At 41.4% G+C, this 18777-nt stretch overlaps 1 protein-coding gene across 1 annotated transcript; it reads right to left on the minus strand.

Moving 5' to 3' along the window:
* Nucleotides 1-1493: 1493 nt before the first annotated feature.
* On the minus strand, nt 1494-5526 carry prorsd1 (prolyl-tRNA synthetase domain containing 1). Its single transcript, XM_049600718.1, has 4 exons — nt 5352-5526; nt 3932-4057; nt 3734-3823; nt 1494-2533 (listed from the first exon to the last, which is right to left on the minus strand). The coding sequence occupies exons 1-4, from the start codon at nt 5430-5432 to the stop codon at nt 2321-2323; spliced, it is 510 nt and encodes a 169-aa protein (XP_049456675.1). The 5' UTR covers nt 5433-5526; the 3' UTR covers nt 1494-2320.
* Nucleotides 5527-18777: the final 13251 nt, after the last annotated feature.

Genomic DNA, 18777 nt, shown 5'->3' on the forward strand with positions numbered 1-18777 from the left:
GGCAAAACAACTCTGTCAACCTATTAGTGATTGTACCTTATACAGAATAGTGAGGTGGCATAACGGCACAATATTCCTGCCTTGAACAGGCGGTGTAAAAGGGGCTAGAGAGACAGAAAGTGAGGTCTACATACATTTACTCAATGACTGTACTTAAATAAAAATTATAGGTGCTTTTGTACTTTTATATCATTACATTTTATGCAACTTCATGCTGAAAAGTGAAAGAAGTTTTCAGATCCTTTACTGAAGCAAAGTATTTTTACCACATTGTGAAAATACAAGTAGAAGAGGACTATAAGTACCTGGGGGTACACACTGACAATAAACTGGACTGGGCTAAGAACACTAACGCTCTCTACAGGAAGGGCCAGAGCCATCTCTATTTTCTGAGGCGACTGAGGTCCTTGAACATCTGCCGGACTATGCTCAGGATTTTCTATGAGTCTGTGGTGGCCAGTGCTATCCTCTATGCTGTTGTGTGCTGGGGCAGCAGGCTGAGGGTGGCGGACGCCAACAGACTCAACAAACTGATCCACAAGGCCAGTGACGTTGTGGGAACGGAGTGTGACTCTCTGATGGTGGTGTCAGAGAGGAGGATGCTGTCTAAACTACAAACTACCTTGGACAATGTCTCACACCCACTCCATCATGTGCTGGTCAGGCACAGGAGTTCTTTCAGTGGGAAACTCATACCACCAAGATGTACCACTGAGCGCCACAGGAAATCATCCCTGCCTGTGGCCATCAAACTGTACAACTCCTCCCTCTGAGTGGCCCTGAGACTTCTTCACACACACTGCAATAATCCAATGTAACTTGTGCAATAACCCCATTTCACCCTGACTGTATATATTCTGTTTGTGTAAATAATCTTGTTCAACTTACAAAATATATATGTATATATATATATTTATTTACATTTATGTTTGTTAATAATTCCTGTTTATTTAACTATATATTTGTTAATACTATTGTTTAAATTTCTTATATTTTCATGTATCTTTCCTCTCTTGCAAGGAGCACCTGTAATATAAATAATTTCCCCTCGGGGATCAATAAAGTATTTCTGATTCTGATTCTGAGAAGTCCTGCATTCAAAACCTTACATAAAGGTCCAGTGTGGAAGATTTAGGTGGATTCAGTCACATCTAGTAGTGAGGATTGCAGATTGCAACCAGCTCAAATTTCTCCCGGTTAGGATCACTTCAGTGTTCATTATTCAAGAGGTTTTTACTTGGAGCCGAATGATGTTTCCTCTTCTCAAAAACGAATAGACTAGGTGATTTAAAGCAGTAAAAACACTGAATAAAACAATTTGACATTATAAATCAGTGTTTCTTTGATGCTGTTTGGCATGTCGGAGACAGGCCGCTAGCACCTAGCAAGCTTACTGAAATGTCGCAGGAACAAATGGAGTGGATGTCTCTTGCCTGGTCAGGAATGATGGAGGAGGAAGTGAAGATTAAAGACATACATTTCATTCATGACCTGGAAGGATTTATTCTGCTATTGCCAAGAAAAGGTAATCTGTACAGAACATCGTTCGTGTTTGGAACACAGTTAATCTACTCTACCTATTCAGTCCTGGAGGTTGAAACAAGGGTGTTTTTTTTCTTGGTTGGAGATTCCTGCTAGCACCCCCAGAGGCTGGAGTGCACATTTCAGCCACAAAATGAAATATCAACATAGGTGATGACACATTATCAGTAAGAGTTCCTGCTCTCGAATACATTAGCAGATGAATAAACATTTATTTTGGCCTGTTTCTAGTCTCTGGAAGGCTTTTGTTTTGTAAAAGGCTGCATGGAAGGAAATCAATCTAAAAAATGCTGGATTATATGAAAACAATCAGCAGTGTGTCGTTTATATTTTCTGAGCTAAAACATGTAAAACAGTCTGCTCCTTTAATCAAGAGACTTAACAAAGTAAAACAAAGAGACATAACATGACAAATGGAAGACAATTAGAGAGTGGTCTTGTGTTTAACAACCCAAAATAAATTTGAGTCTTAAAAAGTCTCTAAATAGATCTTCACCTTTTTGACCTTTAAATAAAAATGAGTTTTGGCAGAGCTGTAAAACCGTATTTCTTTCTGTTTGTAAATCATAACTGCTCAGCATCTGGATTTATGTGTAACTAAAAAAAGCTTCTCCTGATGTTCCCAGTGAAGACTTTCACTGATCTTTGTTTTCAAATTCTTTGTAGCAGAATAAGTTCATATTCAGCTCTGCACGTTTTCCTCACGTCCAGTTTAATCCCTGCAGGCTGCTGGGGTCCAGTTCTTAACCCCGGTTCAGTTCAAAGTTCCCGTCCCGTCCTACTCAAAGCTCTCCAGGACCGCTTCGTGTCCCGTCTCCCGGAGAAAGTGCAGGAAGTCGTCCGGTCGCAGCCCCATGGTGGCAGCATTGGTCATGGGGTGGAAGTAGACCAGCTCGTGGCCTCCCTCCACCAGGTCCCGGTCCAGGACAAATTTAACACTCTGGTCCTTGTCGAAGAGCAGAGCAAGAGCTGTCGCACAGCCCTGACCCACCTGAAAGGAGACGGACAGAGGAAGTTAAGGAAGTTGAAACCAGAACAAACTGCAAACCAGTTACTGGGAAATCAGACCAGTTTGTAGTGGTAAATGAAATTAGGGACAACAGGTCTAATGGTGGCAGCAGCTGTCTGAAGTTTAAAATATGTGAAAATTAAACTATTAAACTATAGAAGACTGAACCTGCTCTACCAGCTGACCCTGGATACTGAGCGGTTGGAAAAGAGGTGATGATGATGATGGTGATTTCTCTCTGCCCCCACAGCACACCTCTTTGGTCTTTGTGATTTTTTTTGTGTCCAGGTAAAAGCAGAAGAGAAGACTGAGAGAATTTGCAGTGGCTGAAGACTTTAACAGTTTGACATGCACGCCTCACCGTTCTTTATAAAAAGGTATGATTGGGGTGTTCGGGGACAGAGTTGTCATGGCCGTAATCCAGCAGCGGAGGTAGGAACAGTGCCAAAATGACGTCTATGTAAAAGGGACAGTCAGCAGGACAGTCGGGACGGGTATGACGTTTTAGTTATGTGTTATGTGTGCGACCCACCTCTGGGAAATTTAAAGAGCAGATAGTAGCAGTTAGCAGCTAACTCAAAGAAGAAGAACAGCGACCAAAAATGTCCGCAGATTGGGGAGACAGTGATGTCCAGGAGCAGGGACGGTAAATGATTGTTGTTGCCTTCTTATTGCATTCTTACTGTTTATAAATAAGTGTTTCCCACATAATTACAATATATGTGTGGTGGTAGCTGATGACTGGGAGTAGGGACTGACTGTCTATCTGTCCTTGTGTATCTCTGTGTCTGCTCTCTGATTTCAGGGGGTCCATGAATGCAGCTCAGGCAGAACTCTTCCTTTTTTTCACCCTCAGCAGCAGTATGGGAGGCAAACTTTTAGACCCAGTGCAATGCAGGGTTGAGTTTCACTGTCACCATGCCTAACGTCCTGCTGCTACGTCTCCTGTCGTCCTGTCAAACACTGCTGACATGTACGTCACATGTAACACTAGAGACTGACGCTGTTGTGAAAATGCAAAGGCAGCATAAAGAAGGGACTTTGTAGCGGCCCTATATACAGAAATATTGACACTGCTGTTCAATTAAAATATATTTTTACTTGTCTTATTTGACCCTGACGAGACTGTGAGCTGATTTCTTTAAATGTTTCTATGAACAAGGTGATTTAACCAGTTCTTACCTTGAGTTTCTCCAACATGGCCGCCTCGTCTGCGAAGCGCAGGTTGCCGCTGCCGACGCCGAGCTTCTTGGCGAGGTCGTTGAGGTTCACCTGCAGAGGAACAGAGAGGATTATTGGACGCAGCAGAGAAACATGACAGTTCAGAGGTCAGGTGGGTGAAATCTTTATGTGACAGTGGATGTAAAGATGCGAGCTGACCTGGCGGTCGTGGCGAGCCGACACCAGCCACAGGCCTTTCTTCTTCTTGTCTTTCAGGAAGAGGTTCTTGGAGACGGCTCCGTTCACCTGCTGCAGGTGAGGCATCATCTCCTCCACCGTGAACACCTGCAGACAGGAAGGCAGGAAACAACTGTTCTTTAAGTGTGATGTTACACCTACAGCTTAAAATAACAATGACAGTACAGATGTTATAAACAATTTTTGTACATTTTACGACCAAATTAAATATTTAATAATTATCGTACATTTTGAGGATGTTTATTTTTAAATAAACATTTTTATTAAAAGCCTCACACCATGACATCACATAATAACTACATTAGCAAAGAGGATCAGAGGTGGAAACTGAAATCACACAGTCTTTTGCTGCAGCACAGATAAACTGACACCTGTGTAGAAACCTTCAGTATGAGGCTGGATGATCACATGAAGGTGCACAGCAAACAAAAATGATCTGTTCGCGCCCCCTGCGGGTCACAGCAGGGTCTTGCAACAAAAACGTGTCAGACAGGTTATGTAAAACCATCTGTACACTTGGATCTGACAATAATTTTATACTTCTCAGACCCTGAAATTCAAAACTGCACCAAAAGCCTCCTCTTTTATTACAGTGGAGGTTTCTATTTGATTCACCGCTGAAGCAGTATGTAGCTGCTGACAATCAATACAATGAAAGTTGAATTAAAATGACAAAAATGCATTTTTAAAACACCTTAAAAAGGTGTTGAAGTTCTAAGTAACAAAATGTCGTTTGCATTTCAGAATCAACTCGTCGCAGTTTTGTTTATAGGTGACATTTTAAGTTTGGAAACACTGTCATACCAGACTCTATTCAAAACCTTATCGCTTTTTAATTTGTCCTTTACATTCTGCACAAATACATGACTGGAGGAACAAATGCTTGAGGCAAATCTGCTTCGATTGATCTCACGGCAAATTCGGCATGTAAATAAACAGACAATTCAACAGTCAATTACATAAAATGACAACTATTTAACACGTCCACGTGTCGATTATCAATAATACTGTAGCGAAAACACACAAATCACACAGCTAAAACTACACTACAATGTAAGTAATTCACAGATTGGATAACGCCGAATAGAAGTGTGAGTCCTTAAGTTTCATGCAGTGTCTCAAAGTGTTTAAAGGTGTTTGTGGACAATTTGTAATTAGCAAAGAAACTTAAAATGTGTAGTTTTCTAATGGGATTCAACAGTGTTTCGTTCTCGATAGAAAGTATTGTAGCATATCCCAGCATTGTATTCCTCTCCAAGCAACATTAACTTATATAATGAATGATATTTTGATTTAATAATCACAGCATGGCTGGTGATATTTCTGATTTAAAAGTTTGGACTCTGTCAGCTCATTTATAATCAGGTATTTTCAGTTTTACCGGCGGATGCTCCACGCAGGTCGTCTCGATGTTTAGAGACTGCAGATACTTCTCCAGCTCAGCGCGCAGGTCTTCTGACATCTTTATGAAATGTGTTTTTAAACAAATCAATGAACACAAACCAGAAGTGGATGAACAGAATGTACAGAAACAGCTGCACAAAGAGGAAGACCTCTTCTTCTTCTATGAGTTTAATGGCGATTGGCAAACTAGCTTTCACTTGCATTACCGCCACCTACTGGACTGGAGTGTGGAGCAGCAGATTAGCTGGGGAAATTATTCCTGTTACTCCTAAATAATTACATACATTCCTTGGTGACTTTCCAAGCAGATTCCCTAATAAAATACTGTGCTTTTCTTCAGTTAGTCCTGTCATTAACTCCCTCCTTTCTTCTTCACACCTGTTGCAATCTATTAGTAGCCTACATGTCTGACTGTTTCCAGTTTGTTACAGTGTGAACATAGTCCAGTAGGATGCTTCCCTATTCTATGGAGAGTGTCATTTAATCCAGTATGTCCTATCCTCAGACAGGTAATGACCATCTTTTCCCTTGGGCTCCCACTGCATAATCTACCAGCACCTACTGTACATGTTGTAGCAGGGAGCTTTTTATGTCATTTATTGTAAATTGTTTTATCTGTATCTTAGTAAACTGAACTTATTAACGTATGGTTTTATCTGTCAGTGCTGCAGTTGGCATTAGCCTCCAGTCATGGGAGCAACTGGTGCAGTGGGAGTTCACCTGTTGAGTTGTGGTGATATAAATTAAGGTTTGCTGCAGCACTTGCAGTAGTTTTAGGTTTTTCTGTTGGAAAATGACTTCATTTTGTGTGTATGTTTGGTTCTCTAGATCGTATACTTCCAGTGTATTTGCCTATGTGCCACACCCTCTGCAGCAAGACACCGTAACTTTTAAGTGCTTTTATGATATTGCTGTCAGGGACCCTGAGTTTAATAAACGGCTGTTATGGCATTTTGACCCACACTGACTGTGTTACAATATTTCTGAAGACTGTAAAGTTGTCTTTCCATGTCACTTAAGTCCCAGTATTCCTGACAGGGTTTGTACATAAAGTCCTTTATGATAGTTTTGACCTCTGATTTACTTTGTGGTCCTTGCAGATCAATTAACAACATGTCTACTCTTTCATTTCCTTCCACCCCTACATGAGCAGGAACCCAAAGGAAGGAGATAATCAGTCCCCTGCAATGTAGTCTGAGCAGCACATGATACACTTCACACATAATATCCTGTCTGCAGGATGAGTTTCCAGATTTAATGCTCAAAAGTGCTGACAAGCTATCAGAGGCAGTTACAGCACTGGGTTGTTTCCTTCCGCTCATTGTACTGTTGGTAATATTCCAATTAATTCAGCTGTTTACACTGAGAGGTGGTTTTACATTCTCTTTTTAACTGGCATGAAGAATGCAGCAAGCACATGCCCAGTCTCTGGTTCTTTTGAACCATCTGCAGATATGCATATTTTGTGTTTGTGATGATCAGTATATCTCTGCACTGTTGTCCACTGTGGTACTTTTTTTTAAGGCTTTTGTGTTCATTTCTGTTGCAGACTTGTATCTACTTATGGCATAATGAATCTGCACTGAGGTATATCTGATAATGGAAACAGTGGAGCTTAGTTTTTTGTCACACAGACCTACATTTTGAGCCATGGCATTCCCTACACAACCAAAACTGTGAAAGTTGGACTCATTCTGCTCCCAACAATCTTGTAGAATGGCTTTTGTGATTAACCTAATCTGCCAACATAAACGGGCCCTCCTAATTCATGGAGGCATTTTCCACATTTCAGCTTGTAACGCAGATGTTGGTGATATTTTACATGCTCTGGAGCAGTGGTTGAAAAAAAATCCCTTCTGCAGTTTACACGGTGGTAAGCGGTGTATAATGCACCATGCCACACTGCAACCATCGCTCAGGGATGGCCCAAGGAATGTGACAAAGACCTCAAAGTGTTTACCTAGCCTCCACATTCCCCGGATCCCAATCTGAATGAGCATCTGTGGCACGTGCCATTAACCCACTGCATCCACGCACTGGTGCCAGACACCACAGGACAGGCCCAAGAGATCCTGCGTGCATGCCTCCACAGGTCAGAGCCAAGTCCGTTCCAAGGAGGCCCCAGCCTGGATTAGGGGTACATCTGGGGTACCGGCACATCACAAGAATCCTTGAGCAGATTGGGACCTGGGAAATTTAGAAGCCAGATCGACACCTTGAGCTTTTTGTCACGCTCCACAGGACATTTCTAAACAATTTGTGTAGTGTGGCATGCTGCTTTTTTCTGCTAAGTGAGTTTCTGGCAGGCTGTATACTAATGTAGTTTAATGCTGCCCTCTGCAGGTGAGAGTTTGCTGTTCACCCTATATTTTTAAATAAAGTCCAGAAGCAGGGAGAAATTTTAGGAACACTCTACCAGTAATAGGCAGAAAAAAAATGTCTCAATTGGTTCTCACCTGGAACCAAACACCTGCAGGGTTTCCTTGAACTGAAGTGCGAACAGTGATGACATCAGTGGGCGAAACTGGAAAGAGATTTTTCCACGTTGGTTTAATAGATTTTTTGTGGTCATAGTGTAGGCTAAATAATATTAATAGATAATAACCAGTTAACAAAATAAAAATAAAATGAGACAGATAAGCCTGTACAGCCTGTTTTTATCTATCACACTGAACCCCAGAGGCCATTTCTCAGTCTTTATGTGAGTTAATAATGTTGACACATGGTAAAGACTCACTGAAGGACATGTTGTCAGCGTCCCACTTTTACCTGAACAATGTATTATATAAACCATAGTCGCCCAGAATGGATGAAGCATTAATGCACCTCAATGACCCAGTTTGATACAGAACACAAGGTCAGCGTCGCAGTTGAACCCGTCGCTCTTTTAGTGAAATGAACGTTACAAAACACTGTGAGATTTGGGTCGTAGCTGCATCAAAGCATCAAACACTGCTGAGATCTCAGTCCCACTGATGCCAACACATCAGATTACAATAAAGATCAGGGGCGGACTCAGACTGTCTGAGGACCAGGGGCGGAGAAATAAAAAAGGGCACCAGCATGCAGTGGGATGGCACCAAAAGGTCATATACTGACGCTTAATCCTGGACTTTCAGCGTTGACATATGATGTGCAAGGTACCCTGGGTGTGTCTGCTGTTAACTTTCTGGGACGCTGTGTCAACTTTAGCCTGGTACATGCTGTGTGTCTTTTTAAAATACACTTCCGTTTTCACAGGAAATGTACAGTTCGCATACTCTTTCAAAATAAACATACTATGTTGGCACAACACCGGGAATCCAACTCATATACCCTGAATTTCACACAGAGCCCCTCAAAGTCTGCATCCTAAATTTAATTTTCTGCCCTCTAACCACACACACACACACACACACACACACACACACACACGGTCAACCCTCCACCCTGCTGCTCCCTGCGTCAGCCGTCAATCAAGCAGAAATCCTGAGAGACAGACAGACGCCACATCTCTGGATGATTCTTCAGCAACTAAACATGTGAAACTGTAAAATCTGTCTGAAGGTAAACACACAATTAAACACACATGAAGAATAAAATTCCAAATAACAAGAAATACTCTGTTACATTTAAACTCAACCTGCAGACAAACACATCCCTCTTATCAGCGCTCTGTCAGAGGCTCTGATGTTATTTACGGTCCTTGTGAGCAGGAGGACAAACTGTTGGTCTGAGCCGCTGTGTTTGCTTTCTTATTTACAGAGTCAGGGCTGTGTATGAGCACCAAACTTATTTCTACACACAGAGCGGACATCTGCAGCACAAAAAAATAAAATAAAACAAGTTAGTGACAGGCAGTGCATACATGGGGATAGATGGAGACTGGAAATATAATAATATAATAAGTTATCAGTATGCAAACTAGTTGTTTCTACTCTTTGCTTTTACTATGGGGCGGTTATTAAGGGCACTCGTGTGCATATGTTTGAGTGCATGTATGTCTGTAGCTGATACAGACAGGTAAGAAAAAGGGCTGAGCAAATAACACTGAGAGGAAAATTGAAAATATAAATAATGATAAGAGTAATATATAAAACTACATATACATTGTAATGAATAAAATAAAATAAAATACAATACAATACAATTAAATTAAATTAAATTAAATTAAATACAATTAAAGTAAAGTAAAGTAAATTGAATTAAATTAAATTAAATTAAATTACATTGCATTAAATGACATTAAATAAAAAAAATAATTAAATAAATAAAGAGAAAAAGAGACAGTGGTGTTGGCACCAGTAGTCACCCTCCAAGGTCTTGTGGGGGTACGAGGGCTCAGACAAGGGTCAGTCGGGCTGCACACAGACCCCAGGGACAGCAATGGCCCTTGCAGATACCTCTGGCTCCTTGTAGAGATAAGAAATACTCACTGAAAATATATATATAATATAATAATACTGGATTAGACTCCCTGATTGCTCCTTCAAGTAGAAGTACAAAATTATCAGCATCAAAATATATTTAAATCACCAAAAGAAAAAGGAGTCATACTCGCACATTTTAAATACTTTATATACTGTTGGATAGTTGAATCCATAATAATACATCTGTAAAATAAACTAGAGTTTTAAAATAAAGTAAGAAGTATTTGCATCTGAGATGTAGAGGAGTACATGTACAAGTACAGTACTTGAGTAAATGTACTTAGTGACTTTCCACCTCTGATTAACACGCTCCAGAAAACAGACAGTAGAAGTTTGTCCTGATTTTATATTTAGGTCAAGAGCTGATAAAGGAGGTTGAACAAAGATTATCTGCAGACTGGATTATAACTTACTTTTATTACTTCACTAAATATAATCAAACATTTTGACCTAAACGTTTGACCTAAAAGGACAAACTTTGTATTTTTGGATTCAGCACAGTCGAGGCTCTGAGAACACAGGAATGATGATGACATGAAATAACCTGTTAAGATGCTTCAGCTCATGTAAAGACATAAACACCCTCTGTGATAACACACACAGGGTTTAAGTTATTATTGACCAAATGATCCTCGATAATTATTGAACCACAGCGATGTAACTGGGCTGTAAGTATTGAGTTAGTCCGCCTGGAGTCGACTCAGTGGTTCGATTGAAAAGGTTCAAACGACCACTGACCAGGAAGAAAGAAAGCACGAGGAAGAAGAAAATCCGGCTCATCGATTGGCCAGGGCCGAAAACGGAAATCCATTGTGGATAGCCACAAGCAGCTGTGATACATAGTCCTCTGACCATATATATCAATAAGCGGCTGCACCTCCTCACTACGCCACGTCTGCCCACGAGACATTTTCCAAGTCTTTCTGTTTTTACCTCTGATTCCCCCGGCTCACGCTGTTGGCTTTGCTTTTTCTCTACCCAAAATGCACTGTGCTTTACTTCCTCTCTTTGGTTCACTTCCTCTCGTTGGTTCGCTGGATAGCCCGTTTGTATTTCCCACTATAAGCAAACTGCACCAGGATTCACTTGCAAGTGAACCGAGACCCCCAGTTTTCAAGTGGGCCAGGGTTGGCTCGCACTGGAGTTCGAATGAGCGATCACACCACTCCAAATGAACCGAACTATCCGTGGAAGTGGACCAGGGTTTGTTTAAAGTGGACCAAACAGTGACAGTGTGAATGCATCCTAAGGTGGTGTGATTACACGTGCTGTAACTTAAAGTATTTGGTGTTTCTGAGTCTATTCATACGAGCTGTACCAAGATCTCTCTGACGTCAGATTTGTGTAATTCGGCTTATATTATTTAACTAATAGTTTATTCTATTATTTGTAAAAATGCAGACGGACCACAGAGTAGAGATTTTCTACATCCTTGTTACCTGCAGGGATTGAGCCCCACACAGGACTGTGTTTCAGGGTTAATGGAGTATTGAGCTCAGAGTGGAACACTGAACCGTCTCTGTTGTGTCTCCACTCTGTCGACTGTTGTTGTCATTTAAATGTATTGATGTGGCTTCAGCTGCAATTACTTTCACATCAGTACAACAGCTTTTTATTCAAACTGAGAGACATGACCTTCAAGTGTGTGTGTGTGTGTGTGTGTGTCTGTTGCCCTCCTACCTGTCAGTCACTCAGTGACCTACATTATTCTCAGCTTCCATCAGTTTAACTGGTGATTAAATGGAAGCAGGGTTTCATTGCCCTGTGTCTGCGGTTATCAACGTCAACCACACACACACACACACACACACACACACACACACACACACACACACACACACACACATATGCACACACACACATGGAGGCACATTTGATTGTGATTATTCTTCAGTGGGTCGATGTTGTAAGCAGGGAAGCGGCTGGGAAAACAGTCTTCACCTTTAAACTGTAAACCCTCTGTTGTTGCTTTTTCTCAAAATAAAGTTCTTCTTTCTCAAAAGTAAATTCTGTAAAACCCCGATATGTTAAATTTGTACATTTCACATGTAGCAGATAAGTCCAAACTTTATGTTGCAGTTTCTTTGGATAACGTGTGGTTAGGTTTAGGTACAAAATATTGTTTAGAGTTATTAAAGCATTATGTTTTAGCTTAAAATACCCACAACAAACCCGACCCGCTTGGTCACTATAAACGTGACCCACTTTGGTGACACAAACAAACCTGGAAATAATAAAAATACACATTTATACAAAAATATTGTATTTAATGGGAAAGGTTACAATCAGCATTTACTCCCAGGACAAATGACTCTGCAATAGTCTCAGATATTTACTGGCCCCAGTTGATCAGCAGTGATGGAAATACCTCACCCATACGCTAATATTAGCTCCTGTGCGGGCACGATGCAAAGACAGCAACACATTCTCACTCTGACTACATGTCAGCGTTTGGTCATGGACCTTCCACGTCCAGATATGACGTGCAAGGTACCCTGGGTGCGTTGTTTGTTGACGTTCTGGGACACAAGTTCTGCCTGTTACATGCATTGTCTTCTTTCAAGATACACCTCTGTTTTTACAGGAAATTTAACGTTTACGTACAGCCTCTTTCAAAATAAAAGCACCACATCAGTACAACACCACGAATTTACCTTTTTCTTCCTTTAACAACTAAAGCATGTTATTGGGTTTAGGTAAAAAGAACAGCGTTTGGCTTTATATAATGATGCAAACGCCTCTCTCCCGGGTGAAAGTTGGTGTTTGTTGGACCCATCCAGCACCCCTCCCACCCACCCCTCGAAGACTTCTGCTCCCTTAACTTTCATTCTTGTCCCGCTGCATTTCTCCCTTACACTATAACTATAACTGCGACTGGCCGTGTATCATGGCAACCTGAAAGGATGGCTTTTTTCGCCAGTGTATGATACTGGAAGGCACTGTCGCAGTGCCAGATTTCGACAACTTCAGAGTGAGACTTGGTTGCCCTAGCTCCAGCTGATCGGCAGTGATGGAAATACAACACCACATGCTTATTCTAGCTACTTTGCAGGTGTGATGCAATGACAGGCGACAAGAAAATACTGTCCGAACGCTTGGGTGTCATAAACATGTAGTCGGCACCGAGTTTGAAAGACGGACTGTATAAGAAACAAATATAAAATAGAAGTAGCCGCTGTCTCCATGCTGCTTTTACTGTTTGCTACCTGTTTTCCAGCATGTCTGTGATGTCAAACATGACACACACCAAGGCATACCAGTTTACTGCAGAGCCTACAGACAATGGAAAAGCAGTCTATCACCTATTTTTAACAGGTTTTCCTGCGTTTTAAACCCAGTTCAGACCAAAGATTCAGAAGAAGACAAAACTGTTTTAGAACGTTGCAGAGAAAGGTTGCATCTAGTTGCATTGGTGTGAACTGGCAGGTTTTAAGAACGTTGCAGAACAGCACATTGAAAGTAGCTGCATGTTTCAACTTATCTCTCGAATCTTTGGTCTGAACTGGGCTTTATAAACCAGCATACGTGCACTAATTTTGGTGGAAGACGGTCATTACATTCCACCACTGTTGTGCAAAGCAGCAGCCTTCATGAGATCAGTGAAGTCTCTTCACTTTGTCAGATTTGGAGATTTGGACGTCCAAAATCTGTTTGAAGTGACTTCAGTTTGTTCTCTATTGTCCATTAAAGTGATCAGATAAGGTTATCAAAGAGTACACAGTTTAACCAACACACACACACACACACACACACACACACACACACAATGCAATCATGCGCTCATCAATGAGAGCGTTTGTCCTCGTCTCATCATTTGTATTAAGTTGAAGCAGCAGGTCAGCAGATAATCATTATAATGACTTTCCATCAGAGTGCTGACCTAAAGACCCAAATACCCCACTTTGTGTGTGTGTGTGTGTGTGTGTGTGTGTGTGTGTGTGTGTGTGTGTGTCTGCCTTATAAACATTTCTACCTGTAGGAATCTTTTCTTTCACCCTCTCACCTGCTCCCTGCAGCACTTTAGACTCTGTGGATCCATGAATCCGTCAGGACTCAGTGGGGGATGTTGGTTTGCTTTGTTCTCCAGCGTGAATTCTGAGCTTCTGTCACAGTACCTGGATGGTGAGCAGGAGAGTGTGGATCAGACCTTTTGAAGATACAAGTCTCCAGAGTTCAGCAGCAGGTTGATTCTCACCCCGGCTTAATTGGACCTGACTGCGGCTCTGGTCCAGATCCTGGATTTTAACTTTCCTCTTCTCAAGACTCCTTCAGGTATGTAGAAGATCTTTCTATAACTTTATCACATGATGATATACTGATGTATTTTGGCCAAATGAAGGGTTCAGATGTGGTTGGGATTTTAATTAAATTAAACTTTTCAGACTTTTTAGAAGTTTTTTTAATCAGTATGTAATGTCTTTATCAGACAGAAATAGCAGAGATGACAAGAACTCATCTTCCACAACTCCCAGAAATATGTCTTCTGTTTTAGACATTTTCTTTTTTACAAATACACACAGTCTGTCGTCAGCGTGCAGCTCCATTTCACTCAGAACATGAAAATAGGAGACATTGAAATGAGATGCTGTTTGGTGTTTAACTGAGAATTAAATTGCAATTATTGTGACTATAAAAACTTTCAAATAATTTAAATAAAAATTTTAACTAAACTCTAGTTGTACACATCTAAAAGAACACTTAAATATACACAACTGATTTTTTTTTTTACACAGTGAAGGAAAATAAGTACATTTTACTCAAGCACTGCACAATTTTGAGGAAAATATTTTCCACTTTTTCTTCTTCACGATATCTTAAACTTAATATGTTAAATATATTTTGGTGCCAATACTTTTTTACTTTATTTGACCGCCTCAGACCTTAGCTTTTTTGGTATGCATGTTAAATCCTGGCTGTTAGGGAAAAGTAGCAGTTGTCAAAATCCGGTGTTTGGGTAGTGACTTGTGGCATCAGAAACCAACAAAAAAAGTCAGCATTATACACGGCCAGTTGCCGTTATAGTTTAACAGTTCCCAGTTCGCATCCTGTAAGATTCTAAAGCCAAACCCTGTTGTTTTGTTGCCTAAACCCAACCATGTGTATTAGTTGTTTACGGGAAAAAAAACAAAGGTCAATTTGCGGTGTTGTGCTGATGTAGTGCTTTAATTTTGAAAGAGACTGTATGTAACAGGCTGAAGTTGACACTGTGTCCCAGAACATCAACAACCAACACACCCAGGGTACCTTGCATGTCGTATCTGGACGCGGAAAGTCTATGACCCAAACATCGATATGTGACGAGGTCGGAGTGAGAATGTGCTGCTTTGAACAGTATCTATTTTTTGAAAGAAAAGAAAATGATAGTGTGTAATAAAGTATAAAACTGTATATTTCAATGCCTGCAAAAGAAAAACTGCAGGGGGCTCTGGACTTTCACCCAGAAAGAATTCAAAAATTGAAAACTCCTGTCTTGTCATATTATATTATTTATCATGAGCAATATATAAACATATATGCAAGAAAATTACTATGACATAAACAAATACATAAATGAATGAAAAACATAAATGACTGACACTTCAACACTCATATAACATTCTTTTTTTCGTTTTCCACCAGTTTGAAAGTAGTGAAATAGACTCAGTACAGTGTTCACAACTTCTGCTAGGGTATGGCAACACCACTTGGACAAACATCTCAAACAATCCACCGTCATGGACTTCAGTTTTACTGCTTCACCTCTGACTTTCAGCTCCACATCTCCACCAAAGCCATCACCCCTGCCACTCACTCTCCAACTGCATCACTGAAATGAAATCCTGGCTTCAAACCAACTTCCTCAAACGTAACTGTAACAAGTCAGAAGCCATCATCATTCCATCTCCCTCTCCATCGACGGCTCCAATGTGCTCTCCTTTCCCCGTGTCCGTGACCTTGGTGCCATCTTCGATCAGACCCTCTCCTTTGACCAGCATATCAAACACATCACCAGAACAGCCTTCCTCCATCTCAGTAACATCGCCAACCTCTGTCCATCCATCGCTTTTCCAGCTGCAGAGACTCTCAGACACGCATTCATCATTTTACAGACTGGACTACGGCAACAGTCTCCTCTGTGATTCATCATCCAAAACACTCAAGAAACTACATATCCAGAATTCTGCTGCTCGTTTTCTCACACACTCTGTGCACCTGTAACAACATCACCCCCATCCTTCATAACCTCTACTGGCTCCTCACTCCACAGCGCATCCACTTCAAACTCTTCATCATCAACTGTAACACCCTCCACAATCTGGCTCCTCCACTGGCACACTACCTCTCGTATTCTCAGGTCTGCTGATGCCAACACATTCTCACTCTGACCTCGTCACATATCGACGTTTGGTCATGGACTTTCCACGTCCACATACGACGTGCAAGGTACCCTGGGTGCGTTGGTTGTTGACGTTCTGGGACACCATGTCAAGTTCTGCCTGTAACATGCATTGTCTTCTTTCAAAATACACTTCTGTTTTCACAGGAAATTTACAGTTTACATACAGTCTCTTTCAAGATAAACGCACTACGTCGGTACGTTTATTTCCTTTAACAGCAGAATCCCGTGTGTTTCCATTAAATGTACGGACTTTGGTGAAAACTACGGACTTGTGCGAGTTTTCCGCAGAACCGGAAACAAAACAAGTCTCGCATTCTTCTTCTTCTTCTACGTTTTCTGGTGGGTGGCAACCAGCTTGTAAATGCATTACCGCCTTTCCGACCCTGAGTGTGGATATCACCATGGAGAGAGGTGCACTACGTCAGACTTAATTCGAACATAACTGTTTCCATCCCCCATTTGCGAATCAACATTTTTTCGAATCAACCAAAACCCGGCTAAAGCGAGCGTATTTTAGTTTGTGTGAATCAGGGGATTTTAATTCAAATTTTGGCGTTTCCAGCATCCATCTAGATGCGCATCTAAACAGGCAGATGGAAACATGGCTAGTGTTTGTTGGGCCCATCCACCACAGCTCCCACCCAGCCCACTAAGACTTTTGCCACCTTAACTTTGGTCCTTGTCCCGCTGCGTTTCCCTCTGACGCTGCCAGGTGCTTTTAAACTATAACGACAACTGGCTGTGCATCACTTTGGCGTTAAAGGAAGCCTTTTTTCGTTGGTTTCTGATGCCGCAAGTCGCTGCCCAAGCACTGGATTTCAACGACTTCAGAGTGAGACCAGGCCCGAAAGTCCAAACAAAGCTTGAATGCTTATAATAAGCTGAATGAAAATACCAAATACGTCCATGAATGTTGAAATTTTGATTCCTAAAATGACAGTTTACCTTTTATAAATGTACATAACATACATTTTGTCCTTAAAACATGAGCTGTTTGATCAGGAAGTGTTCTGAAATGTGTGATGCCCCTCTCACTGTCTTGGAGGATGTCCCGGCCTCAGCAGGCAGTCGGCTGACATGAGAGGTCGTTACCTTGATTGAGCTCACCTGGGAAAAGCTGCCTCATGTTTTCACTCACTGTCTCCCCTCCTGCAGCAGACGTCCACCTGGCATCACTGCTTTTTGGTTTTGTGCTATCAACTCACCTCAACACCTTAATGAGTTCTGGTTGAAACTAAATCCTTTTGTGTGGACTTCTTACTCGTCACATTCCCTGAGCCAGTTTGTGACAAATATTATGAATCAGTTTGAATATTTAAGTATTCGTGTTGATAAAGAAACAACCCACGCTAAGTGATTTTAAAAGTTATTTTTCTGCACAAACTTTTTATATTAAAAAAGATAAAAACTGAATTAAACCTTGAAACATTTAAATGTGACTCTAATGTGTTTTAACACTGTGTTATCAGTCACAGCAGCTTTACGTGCTAATGTCTGTCCTCATTTTGAGGTGAGACGCTCTCTGAAGCCCCTCTGGCTTTATTTAATCCACCTACACTGTCTGCTTCCTTACACCACTTGTCTTTTCAGCACTCATCACACAGATATATGAAATAAAAGCATTTCTCCCTCCAGTCGGCTCACTCTACCTGCAAACAAATACCGGACTCTTGTTGTTAGCAGATCTTTTCATTTTCTGGGTTTAGTGAAAGAAGTCAGACATAATGCAAAGATTCTTTTTATGTAGTGTGAAGTGAAAGTGAATCCCGCAGTCTGATGGTGGATGTATATACGTACTCGACTCACAACGAACACAATGAAATAATAAGAGTTGCTCCTTTATCCTGCAGGTTTGAATGTGGATTTTGATGTAAGAGCATCAATGTACAGACGGAGCTTACTGATGTGTTTGAAAGTTTGAGGCACTGCAATACCCTGAAACTGAAGCTGCTTCTGCGTCTCAACTTTATTACTTACCAGTGAAAACTGGCAACAAAGAGAGGAGGGCACAGACAAGGCAAGGCAGGTATGATGAGGGGAAAGGCAAAGATCAGGAACAGTTACACGCAAACAATTGAAGGGGGGTATGACAGGTGAGCAAGTCAGGAAGCGGCAACAGGTCAAAACAGGAGCAGGTACCAAAAAGCAGGAACAGATCAGGTACAGGATTGATGTTTGGGTACAATTATTCCTTGTAACGCTGCCTTAACTGTGCAATACCGTGCAATATTGGTGCTTAAATTCATATTCTTCAGTACACTCATTTATTCTCAGCCACAGCCAGATGCCTACACAGAATAAGGCAGGTCCTGAAAAGCCAGCTGAACAGAAAGAACAAGGTCCGAGCCATCAACACGTACGTCCTACCAGTCATCAGGTACCCTGCTGGTATAACGAGCTGACTAAAGCAGGACAGAGAAGCCACTGATATCAAGACGTGGAAGCTTCTCATAATGCACGGAGGGTTTCATCCGAAGTCCAGCACCCTGAGACTGAACACAAAGCAGAACGAGGGGGGCCGAGAACTGGTGAGCCGAAACCAAGGAAGATGACCCCAAAAGATGAGCTGCTGAGTGTATACCTCAGGCAGCAGAAGAGGAGGACGAACCATCATG

The sequence above is a fragment of the Epinephelus fuscoguttatus genome, linkage group LG16 (assembly GCF_011397635.1).
Source record: "Epinephelus fuscoguttatus linkage group LG16, E.fuscoguttatus.final_Chr_v1".
In the NCBI taxonomy this organism is placed as follows: Eukaryota; Metazoa; Chordata; class Actinopteri; order Perciformes; family Serranidae; genus Epinephelus; species Epinephelus fuscoguttatus.

Bases quoted from the DNA above. Each gene is read 5' to 3' on its own strand.
- prorsd1 (XM_049600718.1), bottom strand. From the start codon at position 5,432: ATGTCAGAAGACCTGCGCGCTGAGCTGGAGAAGTATCTGCAGTCTCTA. The intron at 4,058-5,351 runs GTAAAACTGAAA...TCCTGTCTGCAG, and splicing joins CCTGCGTGGAGCATCCGCCG to GTGTTCACGGTGGAGGAGAT. The intron at 2,534-3,733 runs GTAAGAACTGGT...GTCTCCTTTCAG, and splicing joins CCATGTTGGAGAAACTCAAG to GTGGGTCAGGGCTGTGCGAC.